Genomic DNA, 23,513 nt, shown 5'->3' with positions numbered 1-23,513 from the left:
TCCCAAAGTGCTGGGATTACAAGTCTGAGCCCCCACGCATGGCCCGACAACAGACTTTGAGCAAAGCAAATGACCCCACTTAGAGTGGGTGGGCCTCATCTAATCAGGTGAAGGCCTTAATAGAAAAGGCTAACCTCACCCAAGAAGAGGGAATCCCACCAGCAAATGGCCTTCACATTGGGACTGCAGTATTAGCTCTTCCCTGAGTCTCCAGCCTGCTGGCTTACCCTGCAGATGTTGGACTTGCTAGCTTCTATAATCTCGAGCTAGTTCCTTAGAATAAATCTCTCTCCCTGGCCCCCACCCCTCCACACGCCCACCTCCACACACACACACACACACACACACACACACACACACACTCTCTCTCTCTCTCTCTCTCTCTCTCTCTCTCTCTCTCTCTCTCTCTCTCGGTTTTGCTTCTCTGGAGAATTCTAACACCTTAAAAAACTAAATTACTTCGCTCAGTTACTGTCATTGCTATGACCCTTCTTTGTACTTTATTTAAATCCTGATGTGGGATAATCGAACAGAGCTTTTAAACATATCTATGCCCTCCCCATCTCAGAAAATGGCCCTTTCAAACTAGACACCAAGGCATCATCTTTGACTCTTTCCTCTCCTCCTCCCCTACAACCAATCTGTCACTAAGTCCAGTCGATTCTGTCTGAGACATATTTTGAATCTTTCTAGGTCTTTCCATCTGTGTTGCTACCATCCTAGTGGTTAGTGGGTGAGGCCAAACCAGAGCTGTGGGGAAGCTCTGCAGCCTCTGCCCCTCGGACTCCCCAGATCAGCCCAGCTACAGGGTCTGCCCCTTGGCTTCCCTGGGTCAGCACAGCCTCTCTGGCCCCACTAACCACATCCAGCCAACCAGCCTTCTTCCACGGCCTGGACAACACCAAGGTGTTCCCCAGCAGCTGCAGCTGCTCCATAGCCCTGGCTCTGCACTGCTACCTCCTCTATCTTCCAATGCCAATTTCTTTTTCTTTCTTTTTTTTTTTTTTTTTTTGAGACGGAGTCTTGCTCTGCTGCCCAGGCTGAAGTGCAGTGGTGCTATCTTGGCTCACTGCAACCTCTGCCTCCCAGGTTCAATCAATTCTCCTGCCTCAGCCTCCCAAGTAGCTGGGATTACAGGTGCGCACCACCACGCCCAGCTAATTTTTGTATTTTTAGTAGAGACGGGATTTCATCATGTTGGGCAGGCTGCTGTCAAACTCCTGAACTCAGGTGTCCGCCCGCTTCGGGCTCCCAAAGTACTGGGATTACAGGCGTGAGCCACTGTGCCCAGCCCCGACTCCAGTTTTGACATCACTGCTGCAGTCTCCCTGGTCTAAATGCGAGCCCCGTCACTCAGTCTCACAGCACTGAGTTTCTCTCCGGGCTCTTTGACCACTTATCCTTGCTCATTTATAATTTTACTTGTTATAAATCTACTCGCTTGCTTATTGTCTGTCTAGCTCATGAGGGCGCAGAACGTCTCTACTGTTTATTGTTTTCTTATGACAGTGCCCAATGCTTGACAAGAAATTCTTGAGTGACCAACAGCAGGACCCAGCACAGCATTTTCCAAAGTATTCTCTGTGGGACATTTTGTAGGAGGTTCTAGGTCAGGGGCTGGCAAACTGCTGACCATGGGCCAAATCTGGCTCATAGCCTGTTTTTGTAAATAAAGTTTTGTTGGCACACAGCCATGCCCATTCATTTACAAAGTGATCAATGGCCTCTTTAGCCCGATGGTGGAGTTGGATAGTTGTGACTGAGACCAACTGACCCACTGAGTCTATTACGTGGCCCTTAACAGGGAAAATTTGCCAACCCTTGTTATGGTGATTGTAGTAAAATAAACAAATATAAGTAAAGAGGTTATGTGGATCTGATCTATGTTGGGTTAAACAGTCACACAGATTTCTCAATGTAGGACTTCCTGAAGTCTTTAATGTGTTAACAGGCACCATGCTCTCTGAAAATGTGATGCAATATACAGTGTCCCAGACTTATCTGAGCAGGGAATTCTTTTTGTTGGTGTTTGCTGGTTCTTTGGAATAGGCTTTGAAAAATGCTGGCCAAGGTCTTGAAACCATGAAGGTGAGATTCCTCAGAAGGGAAGCTGGGGAAGATTTGCTGAGGATGGGATTCCACGGTGCAGTCACACATTCACGAGTTATCTATACCTGGTATCAATATCCCAACTTCTACTTCAGGCCTGTTAGCCCCTCTCACAGTGGGGTTTCTCAATTAGGAATCCCCCTGCATTTCCTAGAGGATAACCAAGGTGACAGGGCCATGACTTACTTTCTCCTGACTGTTCAGCTCCTGGTAGGGGATGTGGGCAGGCAGGTAGGTGTGGAGCAGGGCACAGAAGGCCAGGCCATCGCTCCAGCTGCTGCTGAAATTGGTGATGTCGATGTTCTGCAGGAGAGAAAAGTAGTAATAAACAAATACTATTGCGAACTGTGCAGTATCACAGATGAGGGAGAATGGGATAAGACGGGAATCTACCTTTGGATTTTTCAGTAAGGCAACATAAGAATAAACTTCCCAAATTTGCTCAGAGTACATTTTGTTTTGGTATCAGGAATGGCCTAGTGTTGCCCAACTCCATTCACAGAATAGCACTGAGGAAAAGCCGTCAGTGCTCAAAACAGTAGAGGATTTCCGTCCATCTCTCAGGAGAGTCATCAAAGGCTCAAAGATATCTTATTCTCAAATTAACCCACCTGATTAGTTTTGTACATGCCAGCATTTCCCAGACTCATTTCATCAAGGAAGAATCACTATCACCATCATCATCATCGCCACCATCATCATCACTACCTTCGTAACAATTACCATCATCACTACCACCATCATCACTACCTTCATAACCATTCCCATCATCACTACCTTCATAACCATTACCATTATCACCACCTTCATAACCATTCGCATCATCACTACCATCATCATCACTACCTTCATAACCGTTACCTTCATCCCTACCATCATCATCACTACCTTACCATTACCATCATCCCACCACCATCATCACCACCTTCATAACCATTACCATCATCATCACCACCATCATCACTACCTTCATAACCATTACCTTCATCACTACCATCATCATCACTACCTTCATAACCATTACCATCATCACTACCACCATCATCACTACCTTCATAACCATTCCCATCGTTACTACCATCATCACTACCTTCATAACCATTAACATCATCACTACCATGATCACTATCTACATAACCATTACCATCATCACTACCACCATCATCACCACCTTCATAACCATTTCCATCATCACTACCATCATCATCACCACCTTCATAATCATTCCCATCATCACTACCACCATCACTACCTTCATAACCATTACAATCATCGCTACCATCATCATCAACACCTTCATAACCATTCCCATCATCACCACCACCATCATCACCACCTTCATAACCATTACCATCATCACTACCATCATCATCACCACCTTCATAACCATTACCATCATGACTACCACCATCATCATCACTACCTCCATAACCATTGCCATCATCACTACCATCATCATCACCACCTTCATAACCATTCCCATCATCACCACCGCCATCATCACCACCTTCATAACCATTCCCATCATCACCACCACCATCATCACCATCTTCAAAACCATTACCATCATCACTACCATCATCATCACCACCTTCATAACCATTACCATCATCACTACCATCATCATCACTACCTTCATAACCATTCCCATCATCACTACCTTCATAATCATTACCATCATCCCCACCACCATCACTACCATCACTACCACCATCACCACCATCACTACCACCATCACCATCTCTGTATAATCCTAATTCACAACAAGCAGACCAAGATGAGAAGGTCTTAAAGACCTACAAGGCTGTCTCTGGATTGCTCTTCCTACCACACTCTTCTCCCCATCATTTAGGAGGCTTCTCAGGGGGAAAAGAAAACCCTTCCTGCTCAGCAGCCCCGTCGGCACGCCAAACAAGCAGGGAGCATGAGACTGCATAGGAAGAAAGAAGTTCCTCCTTCAGGATGGGTGCAGCTCCCAGCAGCTGCTTGGTGCACAGTGATAAGGAAACTAAAATTCAACTCTAGCCGGGCATGATGGCTCACGCCTGTATTCCCAACACTTTGGAAGGCCGAGGCAAGTGGATCACCTGAGGTCAAGAGTTTGAAACCAGCTTAGTGAAGATGGTTAAACCCCATCTCTACTAAAAATACAAAACTGAGCTGGGGTGGTGGTGGGCACCTGTAATCCCAGCTACTTGGGAGGCTGAGGCAGGTGAATGCCTTGAACCTGGTAAGTGGAGGTTGCAGTGAACTGAGATTGCACCACTGCACTCCAGTCTAGGTAACGCTCTGTCTCAAAAAAACAAACAAAAAAATTCAATTCTAAGTCCCTGCCCATGGCGACGGTGGCTTCTGAAGACTCCTGTGCAGGTCACCTAGGCCAGCTGGGGACTCTAGTACATCCCCACCTCTTAGATCCTCAGTCCTGTCAACCCACCTGCTCACCCCAACAAGGTTTTCTTTCCTGGATCCACAAACTTTGTCCCAAATGAAGCATCAGGTTCCCAAGCCTGCTAAAGCTGGGAGCTCAGGTTGTTTAAGCAGGGGCCTTGCAAGAGACTGCAGAAGCGGGGCATAGCTTGGGCTTGGCTGAGTTTTAGGTCTGTGTTGGGTTTTGGGACAAGAAGAATTGGGCAAGTCTAGGGTTCCTTCCTGCAGTCTCCCCACAGCCACTGAGGAGCTCTTCCTCTTCATGCCCTGTCCTGGGAAATGTGAAGCCAGCAAACTTGGAAAGCTGTGGTGGGTGGGAACACTGACCACTGTTCCTTCCCTCTGCCCAGATGGCCAAATGCAGCCCTATAACAAGTTAACTCTCTGACTGCCCTGGGAAGGTCATTTAGGGTGTTTCTGTCAGAATCAATTTGTAGCTGAAAAGGAGAGGCAGGGTGAAGAGGAATAAGGCACGACATTAAGATGGAATAAGAGAAGGAGGTTTGATGGAACTCTCCTCAAAGTGTGTGTAAAGAGGTTCTGGAAAACATGCACAGGTGGAGATGTATACTAAAATATGGTACCATGTTTCCTGTGAAGTTTCCCTAGGGTTCTGGAAGCAAATAATCTTAGGGAAAAAAAAAAAAAGCCTATAATCTCATTTAGCTTTTTATCTAGAATTTTTGAGGGTTATTTCAACCTAGCCTGACCCTTAGCAATAAGGTTGGTGAAATATCTCATTTGAAACTGAGGTCAAAAGAGATGGTGTCACATGTCACATGTAGGGTTTACCTGAATGACATAGATACAAGGATATACCTGAATGACACAGATACAAGTAATCTGTCCCTGTCTTCCCAGCAAACCTCTTCTCAGTTTCAGTCAGTGTCCAGGATGACCCTGGTAGGCCCCAGAATGTCCCCCAAAAGCACCGGCTTTCAGGAAGACAGTGTGTCCTGGAGTCTGCTTTGCAGTTACATTTCCCCAGCGAGGAGTATTTGGCTGAAAGCAACACACAACCATAATAATGTCTCTTCATCTTGGCTTTCATGACTCAAGCACGACCAACTTTCAGCAGTCGCTAAGCACATACATCAGCATTATGTAAAAGCCTGAGGATGCCTTTTGTTGGGAGGGCCCCATCTTGTAACTTCTGGGGCCACTGGGAAGCTGATCCCGTATGTGGACTTTTGGATTCAAAGTCTCTTTGGGTTCAACAGCTACCTGATGGGAGCTGGACACTGCTTTAGAAATGGGGAATGCTTTGATTTTACACTTTCTGAAGAGGTTTGTAGGTTAGGGAGGCTGAGGTGGGTGGACCACCTGAGGTCAGGAGTTTGAGACCAGCCTGGCCAATGGAGTGAAACCCCATCTCTACTAAAAATACAAAATTAGCTGGGTGTGGTGGCGGGCACCTGTAATCCCAGCTACTCAGGAGGCTGAAGCAGGAGAATTGCTTGAACCTGGGAGGTGGAGGATGCAGTCAGCTGAGACCGTGCCACTGCACTCTAGCTGGGGTGACAGAGACTCTACCTCAAAAAAAAAAAAAAAGGGCAGAGGGAAAAAAAACCAGGAAGTGGTGGTGGGGGGTGCCCCATCCAGTTCACTGAAATCATTCAAACCAGATGTTATGGACGTCAAACCCTGGGAAGGTGAAAACAAGGAGGGCCTCTTTCAGAGGGTCTGGTTTCTGCTTTCCTCTTGGGAAAGGCAGAGAGCACTGTGGCCCCTGCCAGTACCGAGCTCCCCCTTCCTTCCTCTACCATGCACAGGCTGCCAGAGACCCTATCTCCAGACCCATCTCTTGCAGTGCTGACTTGGGGGACGGAAAGCCAGGCTTTATATCCAGAAAGCCATTTTGATGTTTACACATTACGCTGATCTCAAGGCAACCATGTACACAAGGCAAGCGCTTGCCCTGCTGGAATTGTTCTTTCCCAAGAGCAATGATGACGGATACAAGATTTTTTCCAACAGAAAGGCCACATTTTCAATAGAAAACCAAATGCTCAATGAGTAAGACCAAAGTCCTTTAAGTATGAGTCCTTTGGCTGGGCATGGTGGCTCACGCTGTAAACCCAGCACTTTGGGAGGCCAAGGTAGGCGGATCGCTTGAGCTCAGGAGTTTGAGACCAGACTGGCCAACATGGCGAAATCCCATCTCTACTAAAAACACAAAAATTAGCTGGGTGTGGTGGCACATGCCTGTAGTCCCAGCTACTTGAGAGGTTGAAGCAGGAAGACTGTTTGAGCCCAGGATGCGGAGCTTGCAGTGAGCCAAGATCATGCCATTGCACTCCCGCCTGCGCAAGAGAGCAAAACCCTGTCTCACAAAAAAAAAAAAAAAAGCAGGAGTCCCTTAAATATGAAGCTCAAAAAAATGGTGGGCTGGGAAGGGCAGTGGCATTTGCTGAGTGCCTGTAATGGGCCTGTCACTGTGCATTTTCTCATGTACAGCCATGTACAGTGACTAGTAAGTATTATACCCATTTTACAGATAAGAAAGCCAGAGCAAAAAGAAAGATTTCTAGTGCCAGAGTCAGGGCCAGAACACCAGATCCATTTGCCTCTGAAGCACATGTCCCATTTGCTGTGGACACTGCCATTGGAGAAGGGTGAGCAGAGGAGATGACACCAGGCAGGATGGCCGCGGCATGGATGTCAGCACTGTTGGCAGCGCTGAAAGCAGACCCTGCTGAAAGAGGCCTGCAGCTTGCTCAATCCGTCTTCGACAAGAGTGAAAAGAAAGGCTGAGGGTGGGAGAGGGCAGATTCTAGAGGAGTGAGCGCTAAAACTTTGGTTCCTTCTTGTCAGTTAAAGAAACTAGAACCCCATTTTCTGAGCCCAGGTCAGGCCCATCAGGAACTGGCTCTGCGGTAGATGGCATTGCTCTCTGCACTGGTGAATGCTACCGCCCCAGGGAACTTGTGCGTCCAAACGGGCCAGGGTCTCCTTCTCACCCTTCCTCCCTCCCTTCCCAAATTCACTTTAACACTTGCTAAATCTTTCTTTTCCCAAATCATGAGAACTTTTTATACACACTTAACATCTTCTATCATTGCTGATACAAAACAGCGTTTTTCTTCATCTGCAAAATCTTCAGAAGCATTTGAGAGGTCAGATGGATCCAAAAGCTCAACAATGCCACCATCTCCCACAACCAAAAAGGCGCCTATATGCTAGTTAACACTGTCAAGAATAGTTTTTTGGGCTCAGAGTGGTGGCCCAGCACTTTGGGAGGCCAAGGTAGACAGATCACTTGAGGTTAGGAGTTCGAGACCAGCCTGGCCAACATGGTGAAACCTCTTATCTACCAAAAAAAATTCAAAAATTAGCCGGGAATGGTGGTGTGTGCCTGTAATCCCAGCTACTCGGGAGGCTGAGGGGGGAGATTTGCTTGAACTCAGGAGGTAGAGGTTGCAGTGAGCAGAGATCATGCCACAGCACTCCAGCCAGCGCAACAGAGTGAGACCCTGTCCCAAAAAAATAAACATAAAATAAATAAAAATAAAAATCAGGCAAGTGTGATGGTGCATGTCTGTAGTTGCAGCTACTTGGGAAGCTGAGGTGGGAGAATCACCGGAGCCCAGGAATTCAAGGTGGCAGTGAGCCATGATCACACCAGCCTGGGGGACACAGTGAGACTCTCTTGAAAACAAAAAAAGTTATTTGTTTGTTTTCCTTGCGCAGGGAACCTGCCAGTCTTCTCTGTATCATCCCCATTTTGGTATGTATGCTGCCAAAGTGAGCACTGGTTCTTGATCTGTAACTATAAATGGGTCATAGGTTGAGACTAAAGTCTGGCAAGATCAAAGCCATGGTTGAAAAACCAAACAAAATGACTAAAACCCGCAGGAGAGCTCTGAGAGCCCAGTGCCTTAGGACAGACTGCACTGGTGGCTGTGCTGGGGGCTCGGCCATATTTGAATGCAGACCCTGGCACTGCAGCAGTGAGACCACACAGAAACGACAAAGGAAAAAGGAGGACGTGTACTACCTTAAAAAATCATTATTACAAAAAGTCCAAGTCTAGTCAGGTAGACAAGCCCAAGCCTATGGTCAGGAAACACTCTTCCTTCCTATAAACAAGGTTTCCCTGCCTCAGACTTTTTATTGCTGACATTGGCAGAGGTGGAGGCCACCCAACTATGGTTTGTGACATAACACTCGCTCCAAGAACGTTATACCCCTAAAGACATTCCCTTTCATCTCAGAGTGCAACAACCCCAACCGAGTCCCCTAGTTGCCATCTGAAATCATCTCTAATTCTAGCTGAGCATCAGGAGCGCCAGCAACTCCCAGTTCAGTGCAGCTGAGGGACAATTCAAAGCCGTGTGCACTGTCATCCACAATGGTTGAACTAATTTACATTCCCACCAGCAGTATAAAAGTGTTCCTTTTTTGGCCTGGCACAGTAGCTCATGCCTGTAATCCCAGCACTTTTAGGGAGGCGTAGGTGGATGGATCACATGAGGCCAGGAGTTTGAGACCAGCCTGGCCAACATGGTGAAACCCCATCTCTACTAAAAATACAAAAAATTAGCCACGCATGGTGGTGTGCATCTGTAGTCCCAGCTGCTTGGGAGGCTGAGGCAGGAGAATCACTTGAACCCGAGAGGCGGAGGTTGCAGTGAGCTGAGACGGTGCCCCTGCACTCCAGCCTGGACATCAGAGCAAGACTCCATCTGATATGGTCTGGCTGTATCCCCACCCAAATCTCAACTTTAATTGTATTTCCCAGAATTCCCAAGTATTGTGGGAGGGACCCAGGGGGAGGTAACTGAATCATGGGGGTCAGTCTTTCTCGTGCTATTCTCGTGATAGTGAATGAGTCTCACAAGATCTCATGAGTTTCTCAGGGGTTTCCATTTTTGCTTCTTTCCTCTTTTTCTCTTGCTGCCACCACCATGTAAGGAGTGCCTTTCGGCCGGGCACAGTGGCTCATGCCTGTAATCCCAGCACTTTGGGAGGTTGAGGCGGGTGGATCACGAGGTCAGGAGTTCAAGACCAGCCTGGCCAAGATGGAGAAACCCCGTCTCTACTAAAAATATAAAACTTAGCTGGGCATGGTGGCAGGCGCTTGTAATCCCAGCTACTGAGGAGGCCGAGCCAGGAGAATCGCTTGAACCCAGGGGGCAGAGGGTGCAGTGAGCTGAGATCACACCACTGCACTCCAGCCTGGGCAACAGAGTGAGACTCCGTCTCAAAAAAAAGAAAGAAAGGAGTGCCTTTCGCCTCCTGCCATGATTCTGAGGCCTCCCCAGCAATGTGGAACTGTAAATCCAATTAATCTTCTTTTTCTTCCCAGTCTCAGGTATGTCTTTATCAATAGCATGAAAATGGACTAATATACTATCTCAAAAAAAAAAAAAACTGTTCATTTTTCTCCATAACCTTGCCAGCATCTGTTGTTTCTTGACTTTTTAATAATTGCCATTCTGGCTGGTGTGAGATGGTATCTCACTGTGGTTTTGCTTTGCATTTATTTCTCTAACGATCAGTGATGTTGAGGTTTTTTTCATGTTTGTTGGCTACATAAATATCTTTTTCTGAGAAGTGTCTGTTCATGTCCTTTGCCCACTTTTTAACGGGGATGTTGTTTTTTTCTTGTAAATTTGTGTAAGTTCCTTGTAGTCCTCGAAGATCTAGAAGAAAAACAATTTGACCCAGCAATCCTATCAGTGGGTATATACCCAAAGGAATATAAATCCTTCTGTCATAAAGATACATGCACACGTTATGTCCACTGCAGCACCATTCACAATAGCAAAGTCAAGGAACCAACCCAAATTCCCATTAGTGATAGACTGAATAAAGAAAATGTGGTACATATACACCACACTATGCAGCCACAAAAAAACAAGATCCTGTCCTTTGCAGGGACATGGATGGAGCTGGAAGCCCCTTTCCTCAGCAAACTAGTGCAGAAAACAGAAAACCAAACAAAGTATGTTCTCACTTCTAAGTGGAAGGTGAACAATGAGAATACATGGACACTTGGAGGGAAACAACACACACTGAGGCCTGTTGGGGGTGGGGGAGGGAGAACATCAGGAAGAATCACCAATGTATGCTGAGCTTAATACCTAGGTGATGGATTGATCTGTGCAGCAAACCACCATGGCACACCTATGTACCAAACCTGCACATCCTGCACATGTACCCTGAAACTTTAAAATAAAACTTGATTTAAAAAAAAACTGTAATAATTAAATTTCTCAGAAATAAAACAAAAAAAAAAAAGCTGTGTGCACTTAGGAAACCTCAGAGGTAAGGCCAAGCAACAACCTGTAGAGCCCTGTGCATCTCAGAGGCTGCTCCGCTGCTGTTCTTAAGACAAAAGTGACTTCCTTTCCAGTCACTGGAGTGTGCTTTCGTGAGCTCTAAGGTGTATTTTCAGGAACGAGGGGGTCAATATCAGTGCGGCACAGCTGGTATCATTCACACTTTCCACATGGATGGAAGATGACTTGCAGAAAAGGGATGAATTGAGTTATGCTTCATCAGAGCTCTCAGTTCATTCTGGAAAAGCCATATCACTTAAATTACTGTTCCCTTACAGACCACGTACAGAGGCTATGAGCTACGCGGTGTGCTGCACCCTCATCAGCAGAGCCCAGGGGAGGCAGGGAAGGCTGAGGACGGCAGCTGATGGCCTAATGGAGTGGAAGGGGGTCAGTCCTCCAGGAGCCAGGACTTCCTTGGGGCTAGCACAGTCTCTAGGAGCTCTTGCAGCCTGGGACCTGGGGGCCAGTTCGTGGGAGTTGGAGGGAAGAGGCAGGCAGCAGTGATGGGATCATGCCATCATTCACCAGTCTCTTGGGGGTTGGTTTCCTGGACTAGAAAAGCGTCCAGCCCTGGGCAGCCAGGAGCTAGGCAGGGTCTGTGGGTCCCAGGTAGGTGGGTTAAGATCCAGTCCCACTGCAGTGACCAGAGAGGTCAAGGAAGCTATGGCAGCAAGGGACTCATGTGGGCAGGGCCAATGTACCGGGTACCAGGCAGAAAAACAGCAGTTTGTTGGGCACAGGTGGCTGGGCAAGTCCTGGGCACCCCAGGGAGCAAGCTGAGAACTCGCTCCAGGACCTGCCCCTGGATGGAGGTGAAAAGTCTCATTTTTGGCAAAGGGATGACTAGAGCTGGTTCAGGCCTTAGAGTAGAGGGAGGTGAAATCTGGCTGAGCTGCTGGGCAACAGTCCTCAATGCTCACAGAAGAAGCCAAAACTAAGAAGACAGACAGACCACCCTGAGGATGTTAATATGGTAAGGACTTTTCCCAAAGACCACTTATCTGAGACTCAGGGGTTCATCAAAAGAATAAAGAGAAGAAAATGAAAAACAGCCAAGCAGGCATTCTATAGGCTGTATCTTCAGGTATTTTCTTTGATATTAATCCCTGAATAAAATGGACTAGCATCATCAATGCCCTTGAGTAGAAGCTGGTAACCAAGGGAACATGAAGAGGATTCTGGGGGGCTGAATGCTGTGCCTTCTAGACCTGGGTCACTTCGTGAACATCTCCATGCACATATGTAAGTTATACCTCAATTAAAAAGGAGGTCATGTGTGATGACTCACAAATCCCAGCACTTTGGGAGGCTGAGGCAGGAGCTGCTTGAGCCCAGGAGTTCAAGACTAGCCTGGGCAACATGGCGTGAACCTGTCTCTACAAAAAATGTGAACAATTAGCCAGGCATGATCGTGCACACCTATAATCCCAGCTACTGGGAAGGCTGAGGCATGAGAATCACTTGAGCCTGGGGAGGTTGGGGCTGCAGTGAGCCATGATCAAATCACTTCACTCCAGCCTGGGTGGTAGAGCGAGACCCTATCAAAAAAAAAAAAAGGGGAGGAAGAAAGGGAGGGAAGGGGAGAGGGAGGGAAGGAGGGAGGGCAGGAGGGCAGGGAGGGAGGAAGGAAACAAGGAGGAAAGGACCTTGATTGTCTTAAGGGGCTAGAGTGTGGTGTCCACTCTGAACACTAACATTTGGAATTTATGTACAAGATTTTTGGGAAGGAAAAAGTGGAGCAAAAACAGAAAGAAACTCGCTGATTATTTTTACCCAGGGAAATGCTAGTTACTAATAGAAAATTAACTTTTCCTAGGATATAGGTACCTTAGAGATATTTCTGAGTGGAATATGGAACTTTTTGATGAAAGTCTTAGATGTTTAATAAAAGGGTAACAGTCCAACCATCTCCAAAATTGGTTAGGTCTCCAGGACAGTTTAGGGAAAAAAAAATTGTAAGATACAGAATTTTGTCCACCTCAATGGAACAAAAGTCATTTGAGAAAAATGATGATATTGAATTGCACACGGGAAGGTAAAATCCTAATTTTAGTGCATATCCATGAATATCTTCCCAGAGTGTTGAGGTTGTACTAAAGTTCCAGACTGGGGAATGTAGACACAACACTCATGAATAACGCAGCAGGACAGGGCAAAGCAAAACTGCACAGCCCATGGCATTTGCTTCTTAAAGATGTTTCGCTTGCCTTGGTTGCCTGGTTACTTGCCTTACCTTGGTTATTAACATTTGGTAAAGACATCAATCACTGGGGGGAGAAGCTGCAGGGCACACACTGAATTGTGTACTGTGCTAAATTCAATCGAGGACACTGCTGGATTCTGTGGCGGCATTCCCAGTACTTCTTTACCTTCACCAAGGACCTCTAGTTGCCTCCATGAGGTGTCTATGAATGAACTGACTCTGTGTACACTAAGTCCAAAAGTCAAAAAGAAAAAAAGCAAAGCTTCTTGGGAAAAAGGCAGGAGACTGATTAGAAAATGCTGTACATTCATTCTTGCAGGAACCAGCTGTCTCAGGCTCATGATGATCTAAACAGCCTCACTTTCATCCTGAATCTCTCTGGGGTTTTCCCAATCAGTTTTTATTATCACAGCTGTGGAATCAGATTGAGTTTTTACTATGGGGAAAGTGTAACAATTTATAGATCACAGAGGATAAAAGCAGCTCACTCCTCACTGGAGCTCAGCATGTGCAGTAAGAGCCCAGGGAGCACCACACTTACTTTGAAGGTCTGGTGAGAGAGAATACAAAGCAAATGCACACATAAGATTTCATGTGAAATCTCAGCAAATGCAGCCTGTGCTCCTTCCCTGCTGTGCATTCAGTGTTCGGTCCTTACCTGGGACAAGTGTACACACACATCCAATTTTAGTGCATCTGTTCTGATCTCAGACTATCTGGTAAACCTCGAGTGGCCTCAACCTGCACACAGAGAGCACAACCCTTGGCCATGGACTCGTGGAGACCTGCACATAGACTCCTGGGCCCCCTCTCTTCATAGCGTCCTCCTTTCTGGTGCCCCATTCCATAAAATGGGCGGCTTCAGCTGCCCTCTCTGATCGCCGCCTCCTGAGCCAGTGAGGCTGCTGTGCTGCACTCAGAGGCCAGCTCCCTGCACTGGGAGGTGGATTTATTCCCAGGCAGAGAGCTAGTGGGCTGGCCATCCATCACTGCAGGAGTTTCCCTTCTCTCAGGGATTAGTCCCATCTGCTTGTTTCCTAGAGATGAGGTCCAAATAGCTAAGCTTAAAAACCAAAATTACAACATTAAAAGAAAATATAAAAGAATAGGCTTATAATCCTGGGGAAAGAAAGCCATTTAAGGCACAAAATGCAAAAGCATAAAGGAAAGGATTGAGAAATCTAACAAAAAAAAGTTTCTGTGTGACAAAATTAAAACCGATATATGTATAGCAAATGACTAATGTAACCAGTAAGAAAGAAGACAGACATGGTAGCTCATGTCTATAATCCTAGCACTTTGAGAGGCTGAGGCAAGTGGATTGCTCAAGGCCAGGAGTTTGAGAACAGCCTGGGAAACATGGTGAAACCTCATCTCTACCAAAAAATACAAAAATTAGCCAAATGTGGTGGCGTGCACCTGTAGTCCTAGCTACTTGGGAGGCTGAGGTGGGAGGACTGCTTGAGCCCAGGAAGCAGAGGTGAGCCAACGTCGTGTCACTGCACTCTAGCCAGGGTGACAGAGCAAGACTTTGTCTCAAAAAAAAAAGACAAATAACTCAAGTAAAAATTAGCAGAGAATGAATCTGTAACGTACTGAAGAGGAAACACAAATAGTCTGAAATGTATGAAAAGTTGCTCAGTCTTACCAGAAAATAAAAATGGTAAAACATCATTTTCACTCCTCAAACTGGCAAAAATTAAAGACTCTTAATTCATAAGGTTAATGAAGATGTTACTGTAATCTACTGTGTTTCGCGGTGGTTTGCTCTACAGCTACAGATAATCAGAACACCTGACATGACTTCTTTTATATTTGCTGCAAAGGGTGAGCCACACCTCTGTGGCAGCGAAAAGCTACCTTTTGTCCCTCAAGCAAATAACTCTGGGATTCCTTGGAACACCTTTCCATTCCTGCTCCTGTTCATATTATTGCTTTAATCGTTTTTGTTTGTTTTTGTTTGTTTGTTTTTCTGAGACAGGATCTGGCTCTGTTGCCCAGGTTGGAGTACAGTGGATCAGGGCTCACTGTAGCCTCAATCTCCTGTGCTCAAGTGATCCTCCCACCTCAGCCTCCCGAGTAGCTGGGACTACAGGTGAAAGCCACCAAGCCTGGCTAATTTTTTTTTTCATCTTTTCTTAGAGATGGGGTCTCACTATGTTGCCCAGGCTGGTCTTGAACTCCTGAGGTCAAGCAATCCTCCTGCCTCGGCCTCTGAAAGTGCTGAGATTACAGGCGTGAGCCACCGCACACACCCAGCCAATCATTCATTTTTCTACTTTAGATTTTATATGGCTCATTATCTCCCAGATCAAATCTGACAACTTCTGCTTATCTTTTAAGATTAAAAAAAATGCAGACCTCCTCAACCCACTCAATTCAATGTCATTACTACTCTGAAACATGAGCTGCAGGGGCTCTGCTCATGGCTGTTTCCACTGTGTCTTCGCTTCTGCAACGCTAGGGTGGGCGGAATGACGTGTGAAGGGGCCTCCTCTGCCGCGGCTTCACAGCACCTTTCCAGTCAGGCAGGGCAACTCACTTTCACCAGCACTCTTTCTCCAAACTTTCTTGGCTCTTCTTATTTGCTTATTCTTCCAGGTGAATTTTTAATTATTTTGTTAAGTTCAAGAATAAAGAAAGTCTGTTGGGATTTTAATTGGAACTGCATTAAATTTAGAGATTTAAATTTGGAACAATTTGCTTTTTAAACGTTCCTCTCACTCTTGTATCCACACTGAAGGCACTGAGGGTTTGAGACTGGCAAAGTGTAGACAGCTGCCACGGTGAGCTGGTCCAGGAAGCAGCGCCCTTCCCTTTACTCCTCTGTGGGCGAGAGCCTTCCCATGGCAGGAGAACAGCTCTGTGCCAGAGATGTTAAGGTGGATGCTGCACAGTCTCTCCCTGGAGACAGAATCACAGAAGATACACATCTCAGGAGTGGCTGGGGCTCTGTCTTTCTTGCTTCCTCCATTTTCACTGGACACTCAGGAGTCCCCACCCACGGCATTTCCTTCCCGAGGTTCCCTGGCTTTGGCATCGTGACACAGGGTCTGGTTGCCTTGCAAGCACAGGCCTGCAGCCGACACCTCCTGCCCCCTGGCTGGGTCTACTTCCTCCAGCCCACCAGCAGCTCCACTGGCAGCGCTAGCCTCATACAGCGCCCGAAGGCAGGCGAAGCCCCCCGGCTCAGCAGGGGCCTCCCAGTTCTTCCTCGGCGTCCTGGGAGCAGGTCTTCTCTGTGCCCTCAGCTCGGATCTCAGATGATTCCCTGCCATCTTCTGTCCCCAGAACCATGCCCAAGCCTCTGGGGAAACACTTTCCTGGAATTTTCTTCCCCTCCTTTCCTCTTCTGCCTTTCTGTTAAGTTGGCTACCTCATTTTCATTAATTCCACTCTTCCTCCTTGCTTGCTGCTTCTAAAAAAGTTCATGGTTATGCACAGCTCTGCTGGCTCCTCTCCTCCTGGAGTCACCCAGGCTCAATGGACTGGCAGCCCCCTGAAGCCCCATCCTGCTCCTTGCTGAGTGTTTACCTGTGTCCAGCAGCTCCCTCAAGGAAATGCTGGAGAAATCTTCTCATGAGCCACCTACACGACTCACCAGCTGTTCAGCCCTCAGGGCTGGGAGTAGAGTCCACACAAACATTTCCAAAGCCATCCATGCGTGAGGAGCTGAGGAGTACACCCGCGGGGAAGCATGGTCCTACCGTGGTTCACCCATGCTGTAGTGCAGGCAGGCAGGACAGCCTGAGCCTGGGGTGTGCAGGAGGCAGGATGAACTCTGGGGCTTCAGGAAAGGGCGAGCCACTACAAGACTCCTCATGGAGTTCTGGGAGCCCAGGAGACAAAAGTCTGGTTCTTTCTTTCTTTTATAGTAAGTCCTCACTTAATGTTGTTGAGAGGTTCTTGGACACTGTAACATTAAGTGAAATGGTGATACGCTGTATGACAAAACCAGTTTCCCCGTAGGCTAACTGATACGAGCCAGAGTTGAGTTCCCATGGCTTATGGCACGTGGTTTCACCCAAAGCTGCCATTTCCAGGAACCTACTGGCCATGCTAAGAACTGAGCCGACATCAAATTGAATGAAGCCCCTGGCAAACCAGAATGTCCATTGCTCTAAAGAGGAACAAACCAAACCAAACCAAACTGTGACCAGCTCCTCCCTCCTCGCACTAAAGCAGCTGAGTGTGATTTCAGGAAGGTGACTCGACTTTTCTGCCTTATGTGTCCTCGTCTCTCAAATGAAGTGGCTAGATTAAATTAGTGGTTCTGAAATAAACAGTTATGAAACCCGTTTTTCCAATGATGTATCTGCAGAAGCTTTTTTAAAAGTACGGTTTGCAAACCACAAAATCCGGTTATCTTTTCTTTAACATCCGTCTGTCTATATTCCACCTTGCATTGCCCCATACGACAGCCACCAGCCACATGTGGCTATTTAAATTAGTTAAAATTAAATAAAATGAAAATTCCACTACTCAGTCACATCAGGCATCTTTTAAGTGCTCAGCAGCCACCTGAGGCTACAGGGTTGACCAGCACAGATCTAGAACATTCCCGTCATCACAGAAGGTTCTATAGGACAGTGCTGCCCTGCACTTACCCAAACGTGCATGTGTATTTCTCTCTTTTATGCAGATGGCAGCATGTTCTGCACCTTTACCAAGAGATACAGAGCTAGATCCTTCATGACATCTGGAGGAAGAGTTTCAGTGTAGAGACCAAGGGACTGGATGCTGGGCCCAACAGCAGGAGTTCAGTCCCAGCTCTGTCCCTTACTAGAATGTGACTCTGAGCAGTCATGAAGCCTCTTGCTGCCTTAGTTTCATATTTGTAATATGGATATAAAATGCCTAACTCATGGAATTGTGGTCAAGATTAGATGCACTTAGACAATGTCAGTCATGTGGTAAATATTTCGTCACTGCTAGCTTTACTTCCATCACCATTCGCTACTTCATTCTCTGACGACACATGCAGGTCCATCACACGGATGCAGACAGCAGCCCGTTTAGGTTGTTTCCAGTTTTCTGTTATCACAAACACTACTGCAATAATTATCCTGCCACGCACCTCTCTGCACACAGGTGGAACCCATTTTGACGGATTCTGTCAAATTGCCCTCAGAGAGGTTCTTCTACCTTAGACTCTGCCTCCCAACGACACACATGTGACTATGCCCCTCCACCACACAGTATGGGCCCTTTGGTGATGGGCTGATTTCGCTCAGTGCAGCATCCTCAGACCCATCTTTGTTGCAGCGTGTGTCAGCCACTCTGCATCTGCATCCATCTGTCTACCTTCTCCTCTCCATACCCCAACTCCCATCCTGGTTCAGGAGTTGTGGTCTTCCTCATGTCTTCCAGAACCACAGCTCTGGCTGGGAAACTACCTGTCACCATGGTTTTAAAACCCTTTCTGACTCTGTAGTCAGCAGAATTAGAACCGTACTAAGAAAATAATATGCAATAACTGAAGAATTAACTCTCAGGAATTTTGTTCCAAGATCAAGTTAGGATTACACAAGAAAAGTAACCTTCAAGGCCAGGGGCAGTGGCTCACACCTATAATCCCAACATTTTGGGAGGCCGAGGCAGGCGGATCGGGAGTTCGAGATCAGCCTGACCAACACGGAGAAACCCTGTCTCTACCAAAAATACAAAATTACCTGGGCATGGTGGTGCATGCCTGTAATCCCAGCTACTTGGGAGGCTGAGGCACGAGAATCGCTTGAACCTGGGTGGCAGAGGTTGCAGTGAGCTGAGATCGTGCCATTGCCATCCAGCCTTGGCAACAAGAGAGAAACTCCATCAAAGAAAAAGAGAAAGAAAGAAAAGAAAGAATATGACTTCTTACCATGAGTTAGCCAAGGGGAGGGAAAGGGAAGGGGAAGGGAAGGAGAAGGGAAGGGAAGGGAAGGGAGGTAATCTTCAACCCCATTAACCTCCTACCCTCAGAAAGACTGAATTCAGCCTGTGAAATCATAAGTGTCTTGCCATGAAATTACTTCTTTTTCCCAAATGAACATTTCATGAGTAAGAGAATGGAAAAAATGCTCAGTGCAGATTCACCTGGGACTGTGATTATCTAAACAGACTCACATACTGTCCTGGGGGATGGAGAGGGAACAGCAGCAAAAATCAAGGCCTCCTTTTTCTGAATGGTGACAAGATGATGGCTTTGGTGTTGGGCAGCAGCTGCTGGCATACTTGACCTATGGAGGCCCTCAGCTGGGGACCGACGGCCCATGGGAGGAAAGAAGACAAAGGGACTTAAATCACCCTCAGTCCCCAGGAGGAGGACACATTCTTACAATATTTTATTTTGAAAATCTGTTTTTCCTTCCTGAAGCTGGCAAGACAGATCTAACATTTATATATAATTTTTTTAAAGTGTAAATTGGCAGTTTTGATGCAGATGCTTCCTTCAAATAACCTGGGAAAGTCAGAAGACGAGGCTAACTCATGGTAAGAACCTTTAAAAAAAAAAAAAGAGAGAGAGAGAGACAGGGTCTCACTCTGTCACCCAGGCTGGAATGCAGTGGTGCAGTCACAGCTCACTGCAGCCTCAAACTTCCAGCGGAAGTGGATCACTTCTACTTCAAGTGATCTTCCTGCATCAACCTCCCAAAGTGTTGAGATTACAGGTGTGAGCTACTGTGCCCAGCCAAGAACCTTTAACCAGATTAATAAGCTCACCTTATTAGTTCCCTCACTTTCTTCTGCATGTTGTAGGAATTTGGCAGGTCAGAAGAGGCAGGATGTGGGCCCTTAGCCTGCAGGGTGGCTGAGTTTCTGGTCTTCCCAGGTGCACCTCTCAGTCCCCAGCCCACCACAACCAAGGGCGCTAGCCTCTGCTCTCTCTCCGCCTAAGCCTCTGCTCCTATCCTCTGCCTCTGTTACCTTCTTGCTTCTAATTCTCCGATGTGGACCTTGATGACTTACAGAAGCCTGGAGCCCAAACTGCTGGCAACCAAAACACTCTCTTTTTTTCCTTAAGGACATGGAGGATCTAATCTTCCCGTTTTTCAGGTAGGTGTGGTGATGGTGGGGAGGGGAGCTATGTTCCATACCTCTGAGAAAAGGGAGGACAAATAAAACAGCTAAGTACTCCCATTTAAAAAAACCGGTCATTACACACAGGTCAGGAATATGGGTCTAACTTCGCTGGCTACAGAGTCGGTAAGGGTTTTCAAGCCATGGTGGCAGGCGGTTTCTTGGCTGTGGTTCTGGAAGACACAAGGAAAATCACATCTCCTGACCCAAGATGGGGTGGGGGCTATGGACAGGAGAAGGTGGACAGATGGATGCAGAAGCAGCGTGGCTGACACACGCCACAACACAAACGGGTCTGAGGACGTTGTGCTGAGTGAAATCAGCCCCTCACTAAAGGGCACATGCTGTGTGAGTCCACGTCTACGAGGTGGCCAGAATGGGTGAATTCAGAGACAAAGCAGAACAGTGGTTAGGGGCTGAGGGTGGGAAATAGGGAGTCCCCTACCCAGTGTTTAAAGCATACAGAGCTCAGTTTGGGATGATGAAAACATTTTGGAAATAGAAAGTAGTGATGGCTGCACAACCATGTGAACGTGCTTCATGCCCCTGAACTGTACACTTAAAATAGTTAAAATGATAAATTTCATGTTATGTGTATTTCACAATAAAAAAGAAAAAAAGAAAAACCAGATCAAGAACAACAAGGCTAAAGGGACAGACCATGCCCCCTCTTCCCCAAAGCACCAATAAAAGGAGCTAAGTGAACTTCATTTGGCAAAACGGATCCTCCCTGTGAAATTACACATACTTTCATTTAGCAGCATCATTTTAAAAAAAAGTTTTAAAAGTACTTTAAGCATACGCCCTACTTCGCAAATTGGTAAGCAATCTTGCCCAATTAGGACGGACAGTTTCCAGTTATCCCTTTAAACGGCTTCTAAGGAGTTCTGCTTGGTCACGTGCTTGTTTCTGTCCAGGGGCAGCCTGGTGCTGTGAGGCTCAGTTGTGCCGAAGCATCAGCCCACAGGTCCAGGCACGTCCCCACACGTGCTGGTGACTAGGCATCAGATGCCACGAGACACTGGTCTGGATCCCTGAGAGCCACCTTTTCCCTCTCCGTCCACCTTGCTTTCTCACCACGCTCACACTTGTAGGCTGCTATCTGAGCCCGACTCCTCCAGCTCACAGTGCTCCAGATCTGCTGCAGGTCTTTGGAGTCCTTCTTGCTCCCAGGTATGGCCCTGACTTTGGGAAGCTCCCCTGGTGACAGGGCCAGTGGACTCGGCCCTTGCCCACTGCTCTTCGTCCATTCTACCCCAGAGAGCAGCCCTGGCAAGAGCACCTGGGCCTAGGCCCTGCCTCTAATTCTGACTTTTGACCCCAAAGGGGCCGATGGGGCTGTTTCTCACTAATGCAGCTGGCTCTGTAGCTCTACATTTTAAAAAATGTGTTGGATTGGAAAAGACCTATGATTCTGCTTCAGTTTAATAAAAACAGACTCTAGCTTTAAACTTTATGATTATTCCACTGTGATGACCCCTCAGAGTCTCAGGCCAGGGTTTTCCCACCTCTTCAACTCACACACCTTACCACACTGCTAGGTGCCTGGGAATTAGTAAGAAGGAAGCCAGCAAGAGAAGTCTACTAAATTTAAAGTGAGATAGAGGAAGGAGGTAAAACACATACAGCCACAAGAAAATGTGAACAGGCTAAGCTGCCCTGTTAGAGGAATTTTCAGATTACATGTAAAGCCAAACTATTTATGAGACATAACCCTGAAACAAGCAACTAAGAGAGGCTGAAAATAAAGGAGCTGGGCAAAGTGGCTCCACACTTGTAATCCCAGCTAACTGTGGAGACTAATGTGGGAGGATCTCTTGAGCCCAGGAGTTCAAAACCAGCCTGGCTAACATAACAAGACCCTGTCTCTAAAAAATTTTTTAAAAGAATTAGCCAGGTGTGGTGTCATGTACCTGTAGACCCAGCTACTTAGGAGGCTAAGAAAAGAGGATCACTTGAGCCCAGGAGGTGGAGGCTACAGTGACCTATGATTGTGCCACTACACTCCAGCCTGGGCAACAGAGCAAGACTCCATTTCTGGGGGAAAAAAAAAAGAAGAAAAGAAATAAAGTATAAAGATATATTGTGCAAATAACATAAATGCAAAACATAAAATGCACAGAAAACATAAATGGAATAGCAATATTGGTATATAAAATGTAAGCTTCTAGATCAAAAGGATTAACTGAAGTAAAAGGTAAAAACCACCAAGAAGATAGAGCAAGGAACCTTTATGTATGGTTCAAAATATCTGGAACATAATCTCTCAGCAATCAAAGCTTTTGACACAAACCACAGTCAGAGTAAGAGATTTCAACATACTTGACTCAGAATCCAGCAGATCAAGTGGCCACATGAGGACAGGGGACACTTGAGCTCCCATTGAGGTAACTGCGACCACTGATGGGCCTTGGGCTGCTCAGGCCTTGAGCCCTGAGAACATGTGGGGGCCTAGCCTTACCTCTATGCAACTAACAGGTCCTTTCAGAGGACTTTCACCGAACAAAAGAGCATCAGTTCCAGGGAAAATGTAAGTCTTCACTTTTATACTTTTCACAAAAATTGTCTGAAGCCTAAATGAAAGGTTTCCCAACTTCTACCCAACAACATTTTGGGGTTTTCAGGTTTTCATTTGTCAGATTGGACAGAGTTTTGCACCTGGAGTATAAAACATTCTCTTTGGCTAAGAATTAATTATGTCACTAATCGGCTTAGAATTAATTATGTCACTAATCCTACTACAGAAGGTGGTAAAATAAATACCTATTGCACTTTTTACTGTTTACAGATGATACAGGGTTTTAGAGCTCACTAACATCATAATGAAAACAAAAACAGGCCTTATTGACACAAAACTTCATTTACACCAAAGCAAGCAACAACAAGCCAAATGTCTCTTCATCAATAATAGAGCATAAAAAATCATATGTCTCACGTTAAAGAATAACCATAATCAAGTAGAGTTTCCTCCAATAACAACATACCATGACCAAGTTGGAATTTTGCCCCCAGATATGTACAAATGTTTCCCTACTAGTAAACGTATTTATGTTACTAATTATATAAATGGGTCAAAAGAGAAGAAACCATATGGATAGCTCATTAAATGCTAAAAAGGAATTTGATATAATTCGTATCTATTTCTGGATTTAAAACATCCCTCAGTAAGTTCAAAACAGATGCAAGCTTCCTTTAGTTGACAGAGTATCACAAAACAATACAAAAATCTTATTTAGGTGATTATTAAATTATTATTAAATTATTTAATAATATTGTTAAATCTTATTTGGGTGAGATATTACTAACAGAAAATAAAACAAGAATATCCACCATCAATAGCATTATTCAACAGTGACCTGGACTTTCATGAATGCAATAAACCAAAAAAAGTACATGAGGTATAAATATTAGAAAGAAGAAACAAG

At 46.2% G+C, this 23,513-nt stretch overlaps 1 protein-coding gene and 1 pseudogene across 8 annotated transcripts in view; both read right to left on the bottom strand.

The window, feature by feature from the left end:
• SPECC1 (sperm antigen with calponin homology and coiled-coil domains 1) overlaps positions 1–23,513 on the bottom strand; it is a 310,488-nt gene that overhangs the window by 15,038 nt on the left and 271,937 nt on the right. For all 8 annotated transcript variants that reach the window (XR_013406174.1, XR_013406175.1, XR_013406176.1 and 5 more), the window contains one exon: positions 2,296–2,412. Coding sequence is in view for 5 of the 8 variants with exons in the window: in XM_028836114.2 (XP_028691947.2) it covers positions 2,296–2,412 (117 nt within the window). In the remaining 3 variants the exon portion in view is untranslated. The remainder of the gene's footprint in view (positions 1–2,295; positions 2,413–23,513) is intronic.
• On the bottom strand, positions 8,191–8,291 carry LOC114673270 (U6 spliceosomal RNA; annotated as a pseudogene).

Source organism: Macaca mulatta, chromosome 16 (assembly GCF_049350105.2).
Source record: "Macaca mulatta isolate MMU2019108-1 chromosome 16, T2T-MMU8v2.0, whole genome shotgun sequence".
Taxonomy (NCBI): Eukaryota; Metazoa; Chordata; class Mammalia; order Primates; family Cercopithecidae; genus Macaca; species Macaca mulatta.
The sequence above is the reverse complement of the archived record's forward strand: the minus strand, read 5'-3'. Positions and strand labels throughout refer to the sequence as shown.